This window comes from Apostichopus japonicus, chromosome 12 (assembly GCF_037975245.1).
Source record: "Apostichopus japonicus isolate 1M-3 chromosome 12, ASM3797524v1, whole genome shotgun sequence".
In the NCBI taxonomy this organism is placed as follows: Eukaryota; Metazoa; Echinodermata; class Holothuroidea; order Aspidochirotida; family Stichopodidae; genus Apostichopus; species Apostichopus japonicus.
The window spans coordinates 14,800,920-14,820,236 of record NC_092572.1 but is presented as its reverse complement, the minus strand read 5'-3'; the positions used below and the strand labels follow the sequence as shown (position 1 = coordinate 14,820,236).

The 19,317-nt window shown below is 38.0% G+C and overlaps 1 protein-coding gene across 18 annotated transcripts in view; it reads right to left on the bottom strand.

Annotated features, from left to right (window-relative positions):
* Positions 1 to 19,317, bottom strand: part of LOC139977953 (gamma-adducin-like) — a 47,897-nt gene that overhangs the window by 12,920 nt on the left and 15,660 nt on the right. For 6 of the 18 annotated variants that reach the window (XM_071987724.1, XM_071987722.1, XM_071987733.1 and 3 more), the window contains exons 1-5: positions 13,033 to 13,148; positions 8,743 to 8,907; positions 7,509 to 7,925; positions 6,352 to 6,462; positions 399 to 5,515 (exon numbers count right to left, since the gene is read on the bottom strand). In XM_071987724.1, the coding sequence (XP_071843825.1) occupies positions 7,617 to 7,925; positions 8,743 to 8,907; positions 13,033 to 13,113 (555 nt within the window). In that variant the 5' untranslated portion in view covers positions 13,114 to 13,148 and the 3' untranslated portion in view covers positions 399 to 5,515; positions 6,352 to 6,462; positions 7,509 to 7,616. Of the gene's footprint in view, positions 1 to 292; positions 5,516 to 6,351; positions 6,463 to 7,508; positions 7,926 to 8,742; positions 8,908 to 13,032; positions 13,149 to 14,994; positions 15,076 to 19,317 lie in introns of those variants that run through there. The other 12 variants (XM_071987738.1, XM_071987739.1, XM_071987737.1 and 9 more) reach the window with 7 other exon arrangements.

Below are 19,317 nucleotides of genomic sequence, written 5' to 3'. Positions count from 1 at the left end.
GGCCTAGGCTAATTAAGTTAGGCTTAGCCTAACTGTACTAGGCTAGCCTTAAACAGAAAGTAATTAGGCCCAACCAGCTAGGTCTAGTATTTTGTCGGAAGATATAAAGTGACTTACTTTACTAACGTTAATTGTCTAGTGAATATCATATTAGGCCTAGATTAGCATTCCAACTAGTATAGACGCCAGTGCCTACGTGAGCTAGCCTATCGTTAGGCCTAAGCGATACTATTATATGATAGGCTAGCGTAATTTCTCACGCTCGCTGACACAAACAAGGTGAAGTACTAACTTGCTCCACAAAACTAATACACAACCTTCGAGCTGGCGAATATATCTGCCATTCACATTCTTTGGCAGTTACCCCCAATACAGAATAGGCTAGAAATTACAATTACGTATGAATTGTTAGCCAACGGCTGCCAAGAAGCGAACTGCACTGCTCGTGTAACCTTTCGTGAGCTTTATATACAGATCATAATTCGCGCTCCGTTGCTTAACCTTTGACCATGACCGTGTGCGTCTATGGCAAGCCATGTGGGACAAACACCGCATAATATATCAACGTATTAATTGAAAAAAATAATAAACTAGCAATGACATGCTAGATGCATATCCATTTGAAATCATTACATTTACAACGAAACAATTCAAATGGTCTCATGACATAGGCCTAAGGTCATTAAACATGTTGGTCAAGATAATTTATTGAGTTTGCTGCGAATCTCGTCAGAAAAGTTGTTTTAATGACCAATATATCATTACCCGAATGGGGGCGAGGGTGTAGGTCTGGCGTATCCATGGGACAGACATTCTAAAGATAATAATTTACACTTTTTGAGGGGGACTCTTGGGGCGAATCTTGACATAAAAATGTCAGCCTAAAATTGTTTAGCTAGCTGCATGAACATTTTCAGATACAACAAATTTTGGCAAAAACTGCTTGAATTTTGTGATAAAATGTCACATTTGAGATTTTTTAGATAAATTGTCTGAATTTTTAACCCATTCTCCAATATAAATGAAGGTGTTAAATGAAATTCACTGTTTCTGTGATCCATGTTGAGGTTTTGTACTTAAAGTACAGTCTTACCTTTTTGTGCAGAGTTCTAGAGCATCTGTTCCTTATGCATGTCTTGAAGTAGAGGTTGGGTAAAGTAGAGGTTTGCTAAATTTTAATAGAATCAATAGTTATATCTACTTCAGTTGCTGTAACTGTATCTTAGGTGCCCCCCCCCCTCCCTCTGCCAGGTTTCATCTAGGATGAACCACTGGTGCTGTGATCGAGTGGATAAAGGCAATGGCATTTGAAGCAATGAGGTTTGGCAATCAGGAGGTTCTATGTAAGGTGGGTTTATCATCCAAGAGCAGTCTACAGTTTTCCCATCTGAAATGAGTTTCTAAATTTTATATAAAATGTTGAATTGGAAGCCACCCGTAGTGTAAGTTGTGATCCATACGCCTGTGCGGGCTTCTCCCACATTTGTGTTTGGTTAAGCTTTGTAAAAATAACTGCTCATTATTATTATTACAATGGCCGTGTAACCCCATTCTTATCTTTGGAGTGGGGGGAGGGGGTATCTGCACTTGTTGGATGTGTAGTGCAATTGGACGCCAAGATTAAGAAACAGAAAACCACATTTACATAATGTTACAGCTCTTATATAAATCTTAGCTTTATAAGAAATACTCAAAGGACAGCCATTTATTTTACCACTCCGTGGAAGCTGGAATCCTTTTTATTTATCAACAGCATACATACACACCATAAGTGAATGATAATTAAACAGTAACATAAAAGATAAAAGTACTAAAACTGAAGAAAATGACATCCCTTGATGAAAGTACAGTGAACTGGAGCCTCTGGAGACAGATGTATACTAATACAAGCCTTTTAATTAGGTTGTGATATTGTGTGTTCAATCACATCTATAATAATCAACAATGTGGGTAATCATTAATAAGTACTCATTTGAGTGTGAAAATAAAGCCTACAGGTTGTCAAATAATTCATTGTTAACAGTTCGGTCATATAGCAAACAGAACAAGTAGCTACAAAGGAACGTACTTCCTTCATAAAATATCGCCCCAAGTGTCTTGCAGCATATATTATGTAACTTAATTATACTCAACTATCAGAGTGAACAACAGAGTAAACAACTCTACAGTAAAGGCCACCATTTGAATACTGTACTATCTTCTAAATGAATGGAAACAGTTAAAAAGATAGTTCATACTGTTCCAGTCTTTGATACACTGTGTATGAAACCGGTGGGGATTATAAAGGTAGGTTTTACACGCTTCACCATGATGTAAGAAATATAAGGGTAATAAAAGGAATATCATACCATCAAAGAATATATAACATTAACTCAAAGGTCACTGTACATCTTGTCCTTTGATGTTAAAGTCTCACTATGCATTCCATCTGGACGGTCTGAATAATAATGTTTTGGAGGTTTCTATTCTCGCTCGTTCTCTGAGATTCGGCCAAAATATTTGGCAAACAATGCACCTACAAGATTGTCTGCTTATTAACTACACAATGGTACCAAAATAGGGTTAGGGAACAGTTTGTTCATGTTTATAATGGAAGGCATAATGGGGCTTTATACCTAAATATCACATGAAAGTAAGTACAAACAATGAAGGACATTCATCAGAACACAACTACGAGGCAAGTTATAAAACCAACCAATTTACTCAGTTTTGAAATGTAAGTAAAAACAGAGGAGCTGTGTGCTATTCATGACCAACATTTTTGTTTGTGTTTACGTCATATGAAAAACCCAAAATACCCATATCCCAATGGATTTGAAGAAAAATTGAAACCATAGAAAATAAGTTGACAGTCGGGTCAAGTAGCTGCTGGATAGTTCCCTAAAAACACTTTAATGAGTTTTACTTCAGCACCGTCGAAATGGGTGCAATTAGTCCGTAAATATATGATGCTTGGCATGGCAAAACATGGATGGGACAGATATTGAGACTTTCATATTTAGAGAGGACAGAAACAAACAAACAAGCAGAGACTTAAAGTTGAATCCAGATGTCCTTTTATCACTGAATGGAGAATCGGTTGAGAGAGCATTTCAGAGACGAAGCCTGAATTGAAAGCTAAAAGATCAATCAATTTTGTGAAGTAGCATTTAACGTACTACACTTTTCATTCAATTCTAATTACCACCAGGTGAAGGCAATATTATGCAATATTTCTGTACGAAACCCTTGGTGTATTTCTCCCCTTCCAACCCACGCCCAAAGAGGTGCAACTTCACATGGCTAATTAGCCTGATCACCTCTGTCCCTTCTGCTATATGAAAAGTAAAGTAAGACATTTTAATCCTCTCTTACATTTGATCTTTCTGTGGTTTTAAGAATTTTGCATATTTTAAATATTCAGGGTGGCATTTAAACCCCCCACTTCCCCACACCTACACCCTTCACCACCAAGAAAAATGAAAATGGATGAAGTAAACAGGGTGAGAGAGAACTTCAGTTGCTACTGATGTTTGTTCTAATAATGTCCTCATTGATAATACGGAAACCTCAAGTCTGCAATATAAATCCACCGTGACAAAATGATGATATTTCGGTTGCTTTTATTCCCAAGATGCGCTATTGTTCTTGTTTTGTTATTAAATTTATTTCCTATTCCTGTTGGCCTGGTTACATACCATCACGAGAATCCGACAGTGGCGCATCCTGGTCGACCGAGTGGGGAAGGAAAACCAAAACTTGCAACAACATCAACGACAACGACAGAGTAAATAGAGACTTGTGACACGTTGTGACAATGTCACAGCAAAATCACATCATTGTAGCAAATGCCCAAAAAGATGGCTGAATTAAGAAAGAAAACAGTTTCTCCTTTCTCCCCTCTTTTTGGTCGAGGGAACATCCCAGTTTGGAGAGAAAGTCAAGCAATTTTGGGGGATCTAGTTTAAGGAGATTGAAGAAAGACAGGGTTTAAAGGTGACATGCACTACTGTAATTTGACTAAAAGTGGAGCTATATTCCATGCAGGCAATTTAGATTAAAGGAGCACTTTTTTCCCCATTTTTTTTGTTTTAAACTGTTTGTTAGCCAAACACTAAAGCTAGAAACAGTAAAACATGGTAAAGACTAACCCTAACAGCTAATATGGACATAGTCGGAGGTTAAAACTTCCTCTTTGTGTAATTTCTATCATTTGAACATCAATTATGTTCGTATTTGATATGGAATACATGGTTTGGTTTTTTATTGAGATTTTTCAAGCTGAATGCTACTTTAACTGAACAATAAACATAGCCATAACTGAAAGATATTTGTTTCCGAGTAAGCTGGCTTTAGTAAGTTGAGATTGATCAATTAATTCGATCTTATCAATGGAAGTTTGTTCAACCTATTGATTTTAACATGAAGTGCGACTCCAGTGGCATGTCCAAGTACTAGCTTCAGTGTCAATTTACCCACACATTTTACTGGGTGGAGTGGGGTGGGGGGGAGGAGGGGGGAGTGGCTAATATCTCATCTTTTCCCCGTAGCTCATGTACTTTCTTGTGGTACATTCACTGATATTACTTACATAGAACCTAACGGAAGGAATGTCGAGACCATCCGTCATTTTCACCACACTTTAATAAGTACACATGAATCATATCCTAACGACTGTCACACCAGGCACATTGATAAAACAAAATTGCCCCCCCCCCCTCCCTTTTATTTTCTCTCTTTCTATTACTTAGTGCTTGTTTTGGATTAATGATGAAGATTTTTACAATTTTTCTAAGCAAGGATACTTAAGTTTTTGGCAGCCCATTGGTAGGTGCGGTCAAGATAATGCTTAATCAAATAACATAAAAATTATTGTTGGGATTGGGGGATAGGCCAGCCAAGCTATTACCTAACTACAGACAGAACAAAAAAGACTTTCTATTCTTAAGTAAACTGGTACCTTGATCAAACTTTACCATATTATTAGATCTTGATCAATGTTTACAATATTACTAGAGGGTCATCGGGCTGATACAGGTGGTTTACTCTCGAACCAGTGTCAAAGCTTTAATGAAACAGGACACTGTTGTGCTGGAATGAGACACGTTAGAACACAACAGGTAGCGAGGGCGCTTTATTCTGTCCTTGTCTACAGTAGCATACCCGTACAACTGCTGTGTAACCCTACACCAACTTATTACGGTCTTGTCCATGAAACAAAAAGCCTTATCAGCTGACATACTACCGAACTAAGTCGGTATACTTTATACTAGTATGCAAATCATAAACAATCTATAAACAGAAATAGGTGGGTGGCTCTGCTCTTCATTATCTAAAACAAGAGATATCCTTTAAGAATGTGGACTTAATAGATAAATGCAGAGGGGGTGGGGAGAAGAATGGAAGGTAGAGGGGGCCAGAGACAAGGAAAATTCCAACGCACCTGTGTTCTGCAAGCATCTCCATAAGTTATACCTGCCAGAACTTCAGAGATGGGTCCAGGGTGCGTCTTATCCCCAAAACGCTCTTGCCTAATCTGAAATTCAAAGAGTAGACAACATCCTCGTTGGTAACATTATAACACTTCTATTCATAGTCTCTCTGCCATTAAGGACGAGGCATTAAAAATTCATGCCTTTTGCCACCGCGGTCCTGGCACCAGCTGCAAGGAGCATGTGGCATGAGTGCTAAATGCCTCGTTCTGTTGGATGCAGGTGTGACCTCATCAATTTTTCATTTCTGGGTAATATGGTTACGGAAATTTCACCGGCAGACACTCTTTGGGACATCTATCAAAGATGTCAGAATGACAGAACACATAACATAGCACTAAGAAGACACATAACATAACACTAAGAGGACATTGAATAGTGATACTAAGGAGGAGAGATTTAAGAATGTTTAAAGTTCTCACAGCAAATTTTTGAGGCTTGCTAAGGGTCTGCTGTGTGTAAAATGATCCTGGGTGGGAAGGGGGGCGTGAGGAAATATACACCCATCCGCTTCAACCTACCATAAAAATACACAAGTAGTAAATAGCACAACTTAAAAACTTTCTTGGGTGAACCCTCCCTACATGTGGAAATGGCTCCCTAAATGGGGAGTCCGCTCCCTACAAGGGGAGAACCCTACCTACGTGGGGAGTTCGCTTCAACGAATCCAGGGCAACACCCACTGATACACTTTTACATTATCTTTTTTTTTTTACCACTTTTTCTATAACATACCAGATACATCATTCACTCCTCGGAAGACCGAATTAGGGGAAAGGCGAAAAAATGGGAAAGAAGTCAGAGGAAGGAGAAAGTGGTGACAAATAACAAAAATAAAACAATCAATTAGAAATAACAGTGTATAACGTCATCAGCGTACAGTTTAAACCTTCTTCTTGTACTCCTTATGATCTTGTCCCTGTCTTGCAAACTGTTGTGGATCAGTGATAGCGACTGCATCACCACTCTTGGGGTCCTTGTCACCTACCCACTGTGAAAAATGTAACCAGAGAGAAGAGTTGTGGATGACGCATAATCACTGGGTTTCCATTTGGCCTGTTTCCTACAAGATTTCTAACCGCAGGGGCGTAGCCAGGGGGAGAAGGGGGAGACCGCCCCCCCTCGATTTTTTTTTTGTATTTTTTTTATGATATCGAAGTTTTATAGTAGCTGTTATAAGAGGTTTTCATATTTGTTCACCAATAAATTAACTGTGTCTGAATTTTCGAAAATTCCCTGACCAACATTCTTAATCATACTTCCCTCTACTCGTGCAATTTTGACCTGTCTGTTAGGGGTTGAAGGTTTTTTTTTTATATTGGTTGTCCATAGATGATATTTTGTGCAACATTATGGGCATGTTTGAAGTGAATTTGTTTATTCAAATTCTGAACAAATAATGGGCTTTAAAACCTCGAAAAGTGGGGCTGACGGATATTGTGGGCCGTTACGTAGTATTACCTACAAAAGCAATGATCCACAGGAGATGCAATGAGGTCCAACATGATGTGTGACTGGTGTCAATCTTAAAATAGGTAATGGATGAAAAAAAAAAACTATTTGGAAAAAACTTGGTTCTCAGGCAAAAGTGTTCATCTGGTTGGTCATTTTCAAGCCTGAGAAGTGCCATTTTCGGTGATCTGGGGGCTATCAAAACCAGAAATTTTCTTGAATGCTGCGTGCCAACCGATGCTGGCGCTCCGCTTAGATAGTAATATACAAAATATCACAAAGCGCGAGAACAATTTGGGGGATGAAAGTTGCTATGCGCCTGCACCCATGCAAATGTACCCCATCAATATTTGAAACAAATCACCGCCCCGGATCACATTGTCCAGAATGGTGACAATCCCGCTTTCCCCTTCCCCCCCCAACAACCCTTCTATCCCTGTTCTCCCTCTGAAAAGATCAAACATTTGCTAAGTAAATAGCAAACAAACAAAGGATGACTAACTTCTGATAATTCCATCTGTAGGACATTTTAGATTTAGATTTTTTTGTTTCTGGAAAGTGCTAAAATCAAAACATTTTCATCACCTTGGCAAGTGCCTCTTCGATGTCTTGAATTGTCAAAGTCCCCAAATTGCCCAAAATTAAGGATTGTGTCGGGTGATTCTGTCAAACGGATGATGTGCCTACCACCAATTACATGTCACTACTACTCAGGTGTATCTTTGTCTTGTAGCCCTCGTCTTCCCCTTTCTCTCCCCAGTTGGCGTACTTTTGAGCTACCTCCACCTTGGAGTATGTGTTTGGCATGTTCAGCCATTTCGTCTCCTCCTCTGCCTGCCTCCTGTTCAACATCTTGATCGGTGACTCGTATCTGCTCTTCTCAAATTTGTTGTCGTAGATGTAGATGAAGTTGGTGGAGGCTGCTGGGTAGGCGACGTCGCTCTTGGGCTTCAGTTCGTGTCTCACAAACGGCTGGCCGTACACGTTGCCTGTTATGTAACCCTGTAACAAATTAAAAAGTTCCTGTGATCAAAATTTTGTGCTGGTTGCAGATCTAAGTCACTCTTACATCTAACATCAGCAGCACAACATTCCTCCATCTTTGTCTTCTTTGCTGTTTTACTTATGAAATGATTACATATCAAGTCTTCCACAAGTATCTCTTTGAAAATCTCACACATTCGCTGTCTTTGGTGCATTCAGGACAAACTAATTGGAACATTCCGTTTCTATGCCATTTCCATGAAATACTGCACAATTTTGGATGCAGGTGATCTTGAAAATATTTTCAAAATGGGTGGGGTGTGCGACAGATCACTTGTAGGGAGCTTCATGAAGTTCCCCAAACCGATAAAGTTTGGATTATGTAGCGTATGAAACCATTCTGATTATTAAGTCAAGAGCTTGCCAATACTATATATATATATATATATATATATATATATATATTGAATCTATGAGAGTATCAAGCTGTAACAATTAGAGTTTCAAGTAAGACACAAATCAAATCAAATGGTGTATCCAACCATCCTGATACGTCACAGCTGTTTACTTTGACTGAACGAAGCTACCTACTTATCCACACTGACTTCCTACAACTCACTTCTCACTGAATTATCTCACTTAATAAAGCGTATTAGCTTGGTACACATATGATCAAAAACCTCATACGTTAACTAGCGACGCCATCGGTTGGCAATTAGCATAGTAAATGCTTGCTATGTCTGCCCAGATCTTTAAATGCAAATAAGGCTAGTTGGTCTGCTGCACAGACGTTGCAGGCCAAGTGAGTTGGAATTTTTGCATTTTGAAATCTTACCATATTGTCCAAATGTCTCATCATGGCTTCGAACTCCAGTTCACCGACCTTCAGTTTGTGTCCTGTCTCACTGACCCCACCTGCGTCCTTGGCAGTCCCTTCGCCGACCTTGTCTCTGACTTCATCCGGTAGGTGGATGACATTATCCAGGCCTACGGCATGTATCTGTCACGAATAATTAGCATACGGTAAAGCGTTTGAATGCAGTTTGTTGTTACATTATCGAACACAAGTCTTACGAGCGACTCTTTTAATCTCTCTTATTCCTCCTTTGTCGTTTCTCGTCGCTGACTTTGCTCTGCTGGTCCTAACACTACTAAGGAGATTCTTATATTTGTCATCTTGTATATGCCATCCGAGGAATGAATCTCAACAATTTCATATAAGAGGACGACAACATCATACATGATTTGCCGAAGAAACCATCCGTTTGGCGTTCATGCTTCAAAAATACAAGACCCACTAAAGAGTCGTTTTTAGCTTAAATCCGGTTTGAACTTTCTTCCTTTTGATGAAACCTTTGAATCCTTCTCAATTGAAGTATTTTGTCTTCCATCTCTCTGTCAAGGGACAAAAGAGCTAAATACTGCCATTACAGAACAAACACAGAAATGCACTTCTCCTTCAACAGGCAAATATTTGAGCAACTGTCTGTCTGGGCAATAATATTTCATTTGTTCCTATCCAACAAAAAAAATTTGTGTGTCAACAAAACTGGACCAAACTTGGCTATTTGATAATTTGCTCTTTAATGAACAAAAAGATGTCAACTTCTCTATGGTGGATATCACCAATGCCTGGATTCTGCAAGGCACCTTGATAGCAAATAGGCAAAAGCATCATGTACAATATGTACAGTATGAGGTACAATAGAAGCATTGTAACACTATCAGGAAAACGGAAGTTTGTGTTTATAAGCCTCTTCTCCAAACGATTTGATACAGAATCCTGTGGACGCCTGCGGGCGCAAGCTGAGCTCATCAAACTTACAAAGACCCTCAGGAACATCCCTGCTTTCCTTTCATGATGTTAGTATCATCACATTAGTATTTATAATACACTTTCTGGCCAAGGTGAAGTGCACAGGCGCGGCAGTATTTGAATATACCGCAGAGGATTGAAAACTGAAGCCTTCCAAAATCTCATCGATCATATTCATAGACTTACTGTTTTAGTATTCTGTGCTTAATACTCCCTTTTGAATAGATATTTATTCCTCTTGAATGTTATTCAACTTTTATTAGCAGATTGAATTTGAGTTAGCAGAAATAAATGTTTCAGTTTTTGAGTCGGACTAAATTTATTCCCGTCCTTGCAGCCCGACTGAACTTTATTAACATTAGGCTGAAACTTGGAAGAAAATAAATTTTATCCCACAGCGATAGGCCTAGGCCTAAATATCCAATAATGAATGTTCAGAACTTGCTGCAGTTATCCAAGAATATGGAAAATATTGTTGACCCATCGAAGAAGACCAAGCCTCCAAAATGTGTTATTTATTGGATGAAAGATCAACAAGTTAGTACAGAGTCGGTGATGGACAAAGAAAATGCAACTGAAAATGCAGTCTGCTTGATAAAGTGGAGAGGAAAGGGGCCGTATTCTAGAAAAATCATCAAAATAAGTGGTATGTTGACCTTTTTTCTGTTTCATTTCTATGTGTAATCATTTGAAACTTTCTGACAGTGGCACAATAACCAAGTTCAACTTCTAATTTTCTCCTGTCTTGTGCCACGATAAACAGCATATTTGCAGTTAATAAAATTAATAATCAAATTAAAATAATACAAGGCTACATGTGTAGTATATTTCTTGTTTAGGCCTAAACTTATAGGGTTACTACAGTTAAGCTTATTCTTATGGGTGCATGGGGCAATGCCTATGTTTGGTAATTATTTGGACATTCAGTACTTGGATTTTCCTAGTTTTACCTAGTCAAACTTCACGGTCAAGTCTGACGTTTCTCTTACCGTACTACAGAGATATTACTTACCATTGAAATAGCGTTATAAAAATGCAAAACATTTAAGTGTTGGGCATGCAGGGTTTAATGTGATTACATTTCTGTTTTTCATATGTGGTTATATGCAAGGAGCCAAATTTTTCATCATTTTAATAATTATTACAGGGGGGGGGAGGGCTAGTAAGGTTATATATTAACTTTGTGACATGTTGTAAGACATGTGTAAACATGCTTGCATGCAAAAAAAGTGGGGTCTAAAGCCACCCATCTCTCCCCCGTGTTGCGACGTCCCTGTCTTATGCACTGAATATTATATATTATATTTTCCGTTTCTGGTGGGTGGTTATTGTGCCAATGTATATTTGTGCCCTATCATTATTAATTATTTCTATTTGTTTTATGTTCAGAGTACATTCACAGTATGTGTGGCAGAAACCAGTGGACAGAGCCACAGCCACAAGAGATGAACAAACGGTTTGCATACAAGTGCACGAATGCTCCAAGATACATGAAATTGAAGAAGCTGTATTTTATTTTTGTTTTGTTTTGTTTTGTAATTTTATAGTTGTTGAATAAAAAAGGAGACTTCAGAATTCTGGTTATTCTCATTACTTGTTTGGAGAGTTTTAATCAATAACTAGGACAACAAGCTGGCCAAATTCCTAACTCTCCTTACTTGGAACTGATTAGCATACAAGTATTCAATAAGTATTCGAGTAAGTATTCAGAAACCTGTTAAGCCTTCATAAAATAACTAATTAGCATACAACTATTTGAATACTAGCGAATAAGTATTCGAGTAACTATAAGTATTCATCAGAGCCGAATTATTTAAATTAGCAAATACTTCTATGTAAATGAGCTAAGTATTCAAATAGCTATTCAAAATCTACTCGAATACCTATTCGAATACCTATTCGAATACCTATTGGAATACCTATTTGAATACCTAACAGGTATTCGAATACTTCACTCATTTACATATTTTGGCTCTGACGAAGGCTTATAGTTATTCGTATTAGTATTGGAATACTTATTTTGTACTGTGTGTTATATGGTAAATTTTCTGAATACTAAGGAAATCTTTGAATACTTTTTGAATACTTATCGACTATATTCGTGTTAGGTAAGGGTAACTTTATTAGAAAGCAGATAATCCGCTTTGTAACAACCATTGTTTGTTACCCAGACTCGACAAAAAAACCACACACACACACACCAATTGATAAAATTGTAGGTTGACAAAACCCAGACAACCAACTCTTGATGCTGCAGGGAGAAGAGAGGACCAAGTACTCCCATTCCTGCCCATCAACACCCCCCACTTCCCCCACCACTTGAAATCCTAACCCACTAGTAAAGTGTGTTGCTGAACCTTCAAGACATACAAATAGAAAACTCAATTATGACATTCATGAATGATCTCTAAGGGAAATTTTTCCCACAGTTTCAACTGGTAGCTTTTCTAAGGATTTACATTAGCCAAAAGACCCTGGTTTCCAAGGTCAATACTGAAACACATCTCCCAGGTGGGTAACCTTGCCCTTGGGGTCAGACATCAAAAAGAATATTATGGGAACTTTATCGCTGAATGTCAACATTATTAGTGCACATACATGTTAGAAAGCAAACATCCCCTACTATGCCTTAATCCAAATCCATAAATCCGATTTGGAGTCGGCAAGTCGCATCAAGACTAGCAATTATTCCAGTCAAACATACTTTTTCAACCGCTGTTATTTTCTTTTCATTTCATGGAGCAGGCTTTGCTATTGCGGGTGGCTTTCTGCTTTTACTCAGAGCCTAGTTTGACTCAGGAAATAGCAAACAAAAGTTTGTACAGAAGCGGAATCTTCGGGGGTGGAGAGAGTTGAGGAGAGTGTAATGACTACATATTGATACAGAAGTAGACTATGCTAATGGCAAAATCAAGTTCCGTGTAGGCTAGGAGATACAATCATTCCCAAGACAATAAAAATTCCAAATTGATTATATTGTTTGGAAACAGTTTGAAAATTTCAGATAACTTTTCTCAGAGGAGAGGGTCATAACAAAGATTAACTCAATCCATACCATTTACTTTGTGTTTCGAGTTGACTAATCTTGTCCATTTTCAACCCTAGCCCCCTCCCCCCCCTTACCCCATTCCCGGCTCTTTAAAAAACAGCTTAAAAAAGGAAAACTCTGTAACTTTCACAGGTCTCCAAAATATTCTGAAATGGAGGAGAATGAACAAACTGTAACATAACCAGAAAACATTTGGCCTCACACTGCTAAGTTGTACAAGCAATCCGACCATGTTGGACCAAGTCCAGTTAATTCTTTACCTGTATCTCACATGCTGCTACACACAGTTGAGGGCTAGGAAGTACGCCTCCTCTATGGACCCACCACAGCAGACAATACATGGTTGCGCAAGAATAGGATCTTGTTTTTGGGTCCAGGGGCCCTGATCGATGATTTGATCCTCCTGTTCCTCCTCGACCACGATCTCCGTGTAGTCATAGTATAGAGATCTCACCACAAATCAAGGCATCTTGACTGATCGGCAATAGGCCACACTTCATAGTTGAGACCTGTCAAGATTCAAAGCAAAAAATTCAAAATTCTCCATATTCTATGACATCTTTGCTTTTAACGATTTGCTTTGGTCAACAACTTGCAGGAAGGGTAATGCTAGGCAAACATATTGAATATTCAAAGAACATTTAAAATCCTCCATAATCTATGACATCATTGCTTTTAAGTTAGTTTTTTTTCTTCTTTTTCTTTTCTTTTATGTGGTCAGCAAATTTATAAAGTCAACCAGGTATTAATCAAAACAAATCGAAATGTGACAAGTCAAGCTAAAGATCTTAAAAAAAAGTGATCAAAATCCAAGTAAAGAAAAAAGGAACCTGCTCTAAGAATCATGAAAGTAATTATAAAGGTGGATACTCACAGCAGCGGCTGCCGAAGTGTGCACATGTTAAATGCATTTAGTACCTGGTCTGGATTTATTATTATTACTATTGCTTTGGCAGACTTTTAACTTTGAACACTATCTATCAATATGTAGCAACTGCTTTGAAGTTGATGAGAAAAACATCTTTTGGCTGAGAAGCATCCAACATTGGGGTTATTCCACTCATCTCCAGAAGATATCTGTTGATCCCAAAAAAAATGCCTTAGTTCATTGTTGCCTTTAAATAAAACAGTGAGTGACTTAATTATTTAGATTACACAAAAAGAAGCCAAAACTATATCAAGAAAAGAATGCAAGACAATTGATCAAGTTAGCCATTAGCTAGCATTTGAAAGCAGTAGAGGAGACCAGCATATGCAGAGAAGTCTCCTTGATAATTGAAACAAACACTGTTGTTCTATAACTCTATAAACACTACCCGGCAATTGATTGGACATTGTTTATATGTAAAGGATTGGGTGGTTAGAGAAGTCTGGTTGCAACATCCAAGGGGGGGGGTGGGTGGGGGGAGATATAGTATGGCAAGGGAAGGCAGAACTCAGTTTTTCTCTTTAAGCGCTGGTACTTTGTTCCCCACTAGCAAGCTCTACATCAAAAAATAGGAGGAAAAGGAAAACAAATGTGTAATAAACAATGCTTGATAAAATCATAAACTAGCTTTTAAATGTTGGAACACTCCTTTAATGCTCAGAAAATATGACTGAATGGCTTCTTTAATATTAAGGAGTAGAAGGCTCTTTTAAATGCTTATGCCATGCAACCCACAATGCATCTCATGTCAAAAATTAACCTTCTATTCTAAAAATCATGGCTATAACCGACATATGATAAAAAAAAATAAGATATAAAATCTTAAATTTGTCCAAAATCCATAACCATCTAAAAAAATATTTGCTTTGTCAATAGATGATCGCTGAAGGGAATCAATACAGCTTATTTATTACAACTCTAAGTGTACATATGACCAACTAATCCCAATGCCATGGAATACTATTATGTACCAACGCCAACAACAATATGTACACAACAGTTACCTTTATCGAACACATGGACACGGCCATCTTATACTACAAAAACTTGTAATAAAACTGAGGGTGCTACTGGCAAATACCGCAGAATATGTACAACCTATCTAGCCTTATGCTGTCTACCAACAGAAATCACCTACAATATAAAAATGAAATGTAAGCAAATATGAATACTTGTAACGTCTTCGTTCACATACTGAAATAATTATTCCATCTAGTACAGTAGTAGCAGGCATATCACATAATATAACACATGCTTGGACCTAAGATGTTTAAAAAGTAAGGAACGAACTTACCTGATTGTACCTGGTCTCCATAGCTGCCCTCAGCATACACTGCAAACGTACATTTTCTGCAACACCTAACTTCACCTCAAACTACAAAAAAAGCATAATATCAGTCAAAATCTTAGAAAAGTTACAAATGAAACATGTGATTACCTCATAGAGCTTTTGATGATAAACTGACGCAGCGAAAGTTAATTAAAAATAACTGATATTTTTGGATATATACATAAATCTTAGATTTCGTGTATAAACCACGTTGTCAATGGTCCTGACCACAAACTTTTTCAGGTTCCTTACCCGCAACTTCCTGGAGTTTTGAAGGCTGAAATTGCAAATAAACTAGTGCATATCCCTACACCAGTTTGAAGGGTCACATTGCAAATAAATTAATGCATATCCCTACACTAGTTTGGAGGGCTGAAATTGCAAATAAACTATTGCATATCCCTACACTAGTTTGGAGGGCTGAAATTGCAATTAACTAGTGCATATCCCTACACTAGTTTGGAGGGCTGAAATTGCAATTAACTAGTGCATATCCCTACACTAGTTTGGAGGGCTGAAATTGCAATTAACTAGTGCATATCTCTACATATAAATAGACCTATCAAAAAGCCCAATCCTTGAGATCAATTTTAAGTTGGTCTGACTTCATGAAGTCAAAATATTGGATAACCAACCGTTATTGGATAACCAACTATCAACCTGTTAACACTGTTCCTTGAGGAGCTCTTCTATTTTCTACTTTCTAATGATCTCCGAGGTTAAATAGAGTGTGGTTTTCACTACATCATTGCAAATTGTATTATTTGAGACACTAATTGAGACAATGTTTAGCAGAAAATTTTATTTTACTCCAATTTTGGAATACTTTTTCCGCTGGAGATCTCGGCAATGACGTCTTGCGACGTTCGTTAGCCTACAAGATTGTTAGTACGGATTCTGCTACAGCGGAGAAATTAAAGGAGTGTAGCATCAGAGTTGCCGACAGTTCATATAAAGATACTGAGATTTTGTATGCTATCATGAATGATGTTGGTAGAGATGGAATTGCAAGTTGTGTGAAATCTTTGGGATGCCGGATTATCACATTAAAAGCAAAGGAACAAGCTGATCTTATTTTGGACAGTGGACTCCTTGTGAATGGGAATCAGTTTCTACTGGTGTCAACAGAACGTTCCTAACTGTTAGTGTTTTCGGAGTACCTTCATTCATACAGGACAAGATCTAACAGGAAAACTTTGTGAGTATGGGTGTAAAATAAGAGGCGAATGGAAATGAAAGACCTTCCCCAGATTCCCAAATATCGAGAACGGAATACGATATGTACAGTTAGAACTACCTGAAGAACACAAGAGCTTGCCTTACGCAATTAGAATTAACGGGATTAATATGAACTTAAAGCACAATGGTCAAACTAAAGTATGCAATCTGTGTTTGGAAAGCGATCACATCAGGAGAAACTGTCCTAACTACAAATGTAAAGTTTGCGATGTCCAAGGGCACCGGGAAGCTAATTGCCCCAAGGTCAGATGCTTTAAATGCCAAGAACTTGGACATAAAAGCTTTAATTGTCCTGAGACGTTTGAAGAGTATCGCCATGACAACACAGACGCTGGCTCGACCCTAGATACACATGAAAACGAAACACAATATCAGTCTGAGGGATTAGTCACTGGGTCAGTTGAACAGGACGATCACGCTATTCAAGAAGCTAACGAGGTCAGGGCACAGAAATCCAAACAAAACACAGATTCAACAGCAAAGAAGAACAATAACGCGAACTCCAGACACCCGAGTAATCCTAACCAGGAGTCAAAGAAAACCCACCAACAACAGCGAACTGAACAAAAGAAGACATTGCCAACACAAAAAGTAGTAGAACAACGGAGAACACAACCGGAGACTGGATCTCAGCGGATGGAGGGGGCAAGCACAAAAAGGGGAAACATCCATCCCCACAAAAGGCAAATATCCCTAGACGAAGACGGCTTTCAAACTATCAGACTAAAGAAGAAAACATTTATTCCTAATCTCAGCAGAGCGAGAAATGTCAGAACAAAGGATTCTTCAGCAGAACCTATGCAAAGATGATGGCGTTCATGTTATACATTTATTTATTTATAGCGATGCAAGCTGCAAAATACCTTGAAACAGGGGAGGAAGCTATCGCATGCAATTACTACGATATTGTCTCATACAACAAGATGTCTAGCGAACACATATTGTCTTTATTCCACCATAATAGTCGAAGCCTTAACAAAAACTTAGACGACATAACTACATTTACGTCTCTATTGAAGGAGGATTTCTCTGTCATTGGATTTATCGAAACCTGGCTTACTGCAGATATATCCCCCCTAATCCATATCAATAACTATACGCTTGTTGAAAGGCATCGTCCCGAAAGGAGAGGTGGCGGTGTTTGTTTATTTGATAACAACGATTTAAATGTCAAACTCAGAAACGATATAAGCATTTTCAATGATTCTGTCAATGTTCATAGAGGTTGACATAACATCAGCAATGAAAAATTATACCATAGGCGTAATTTATAGGCCTCCAAAAAGTTCACTGCATATTTTTCTGACACACGTAAACAAAATTTTAACCCAACTCCCAAATGAACGACATAAGTACATTATGGGTGATTATAATATTGATCTTGCTGACAATATTAAATCTGCTGACTTTTTAAACTTACTATATGCCAGTGGATTTTTTCCTACTATTACCAAACCTACCCGTGTGGGTTGCACTTCTGCAACTCTTTTAGATAATGTTATACCAATGATGACTGCAAACTAATAACTGGTATCTTTGTAACCGATCTCAGTGACCATTATCCATTATTTCTCCAAACTGCCATACACAAAAGTAGGCAAAGGGGCCCTATGTATGTGAGGAACTACTGCAAAACAAATGTACAGAATTTCTTCTCCACAATCCGAGATGCTTCGTGGGAAAATGTTTCATCCCAAACTGATGCAAACATTGCCTATTCTATGTTTTATAACAATTTCAATGCCATATATAATCAATGCTTTCCTGAGCAATGCGTCACCAAATCTAAGAGACGTCGAAAGAGACACCTGTGGATTACTGCAGGTATTCTAGTTTCTATCAAAAGAAAAGATAAGCTATTTAAAAGACATATTAAGAACCCGTCTGGTGTAAATAAAACTATTTATTCTCAATATCGCAATAAGCTCAATCATGTTATCAAATTTTCTAGAAAATTATATTTCAATAAATTTGATAATGCAAGGAGTAACCCAAAAGGCACATGGGATACCATGAACCAACTACTCCATAAAGGTCGTAAACAATCATCGTATCCCTCTTTTTCAAGGATGGTGACAAAGAGATTAACACCGACTAACCGATTAACATTGCTAATAAATTTAATGACTTTTTCGTCAATCTGGGGCCATCACTGGCAAGTAAAATCAACCACAAACGTAAATCACAGGAATCTGTGAACATTGATGTTAACACTCATTCCATGTTTTCTCATCCTGTCAGTGAGGAGGAGTTGTTAAAAACAGCAGCCTCTTGCATGAAACCCGATAAAGCAGCTGGATACGATGATTTTAAGCCTGGTATTGTAAGACAGGTTATCCTATTTATTACCAAACCATTAACCCACATTTGTAATTTGTCGTTCAATACCAGTATTTTTCCTGATATGCTAAAAATTGCCAAGGTCATCCCTGTCTTTAAGAAAGGGGATTCAGAAAACTTTGAAAATTATCCACCTATATCACTCTTATCATGTTTTTCCAAAATAGTTGAAAGGCTTATGTATAATCGTATTTTTAACTTTATTTCAAAATATAACATTTTATGCCAGGAACAGTATGGATTCCGTCCTGAACACTCCACTGAGCTAGCATTAGCTGATGCCATTGACAATTTGTATAGTAATCTTGACAAGAATAGTACCTGTGTCGGGGTTTTTCTGGACCTCTCAAAGGCCTTTGACACAATAGACCACACAATTCTGCTTAATAAATTACATCGTTACGGCATAAGAGGAACCCCTCTTAATTGGATCGACAGTTACTTAGCAAACCGCTACCAATATACATCCTACAAAAATGCTCATTCCCAACCGGAGAGAATTCAATGTGGTATGCCACAAGGCTCTATACTTGGTCCATTGCTTTTTATCCTATATGTTAATGACATTACCAATGTTTCTGATAAAGTTAAAGTTGTTTTGTTTGCTGACGACACAAATATTTTCTTCGTATCACAATCGAGAACTTTATTTCATATTGAAGTATCGACTGAATTAGACAAGTTCAGCGACTGGTTCGCTGGCAACAA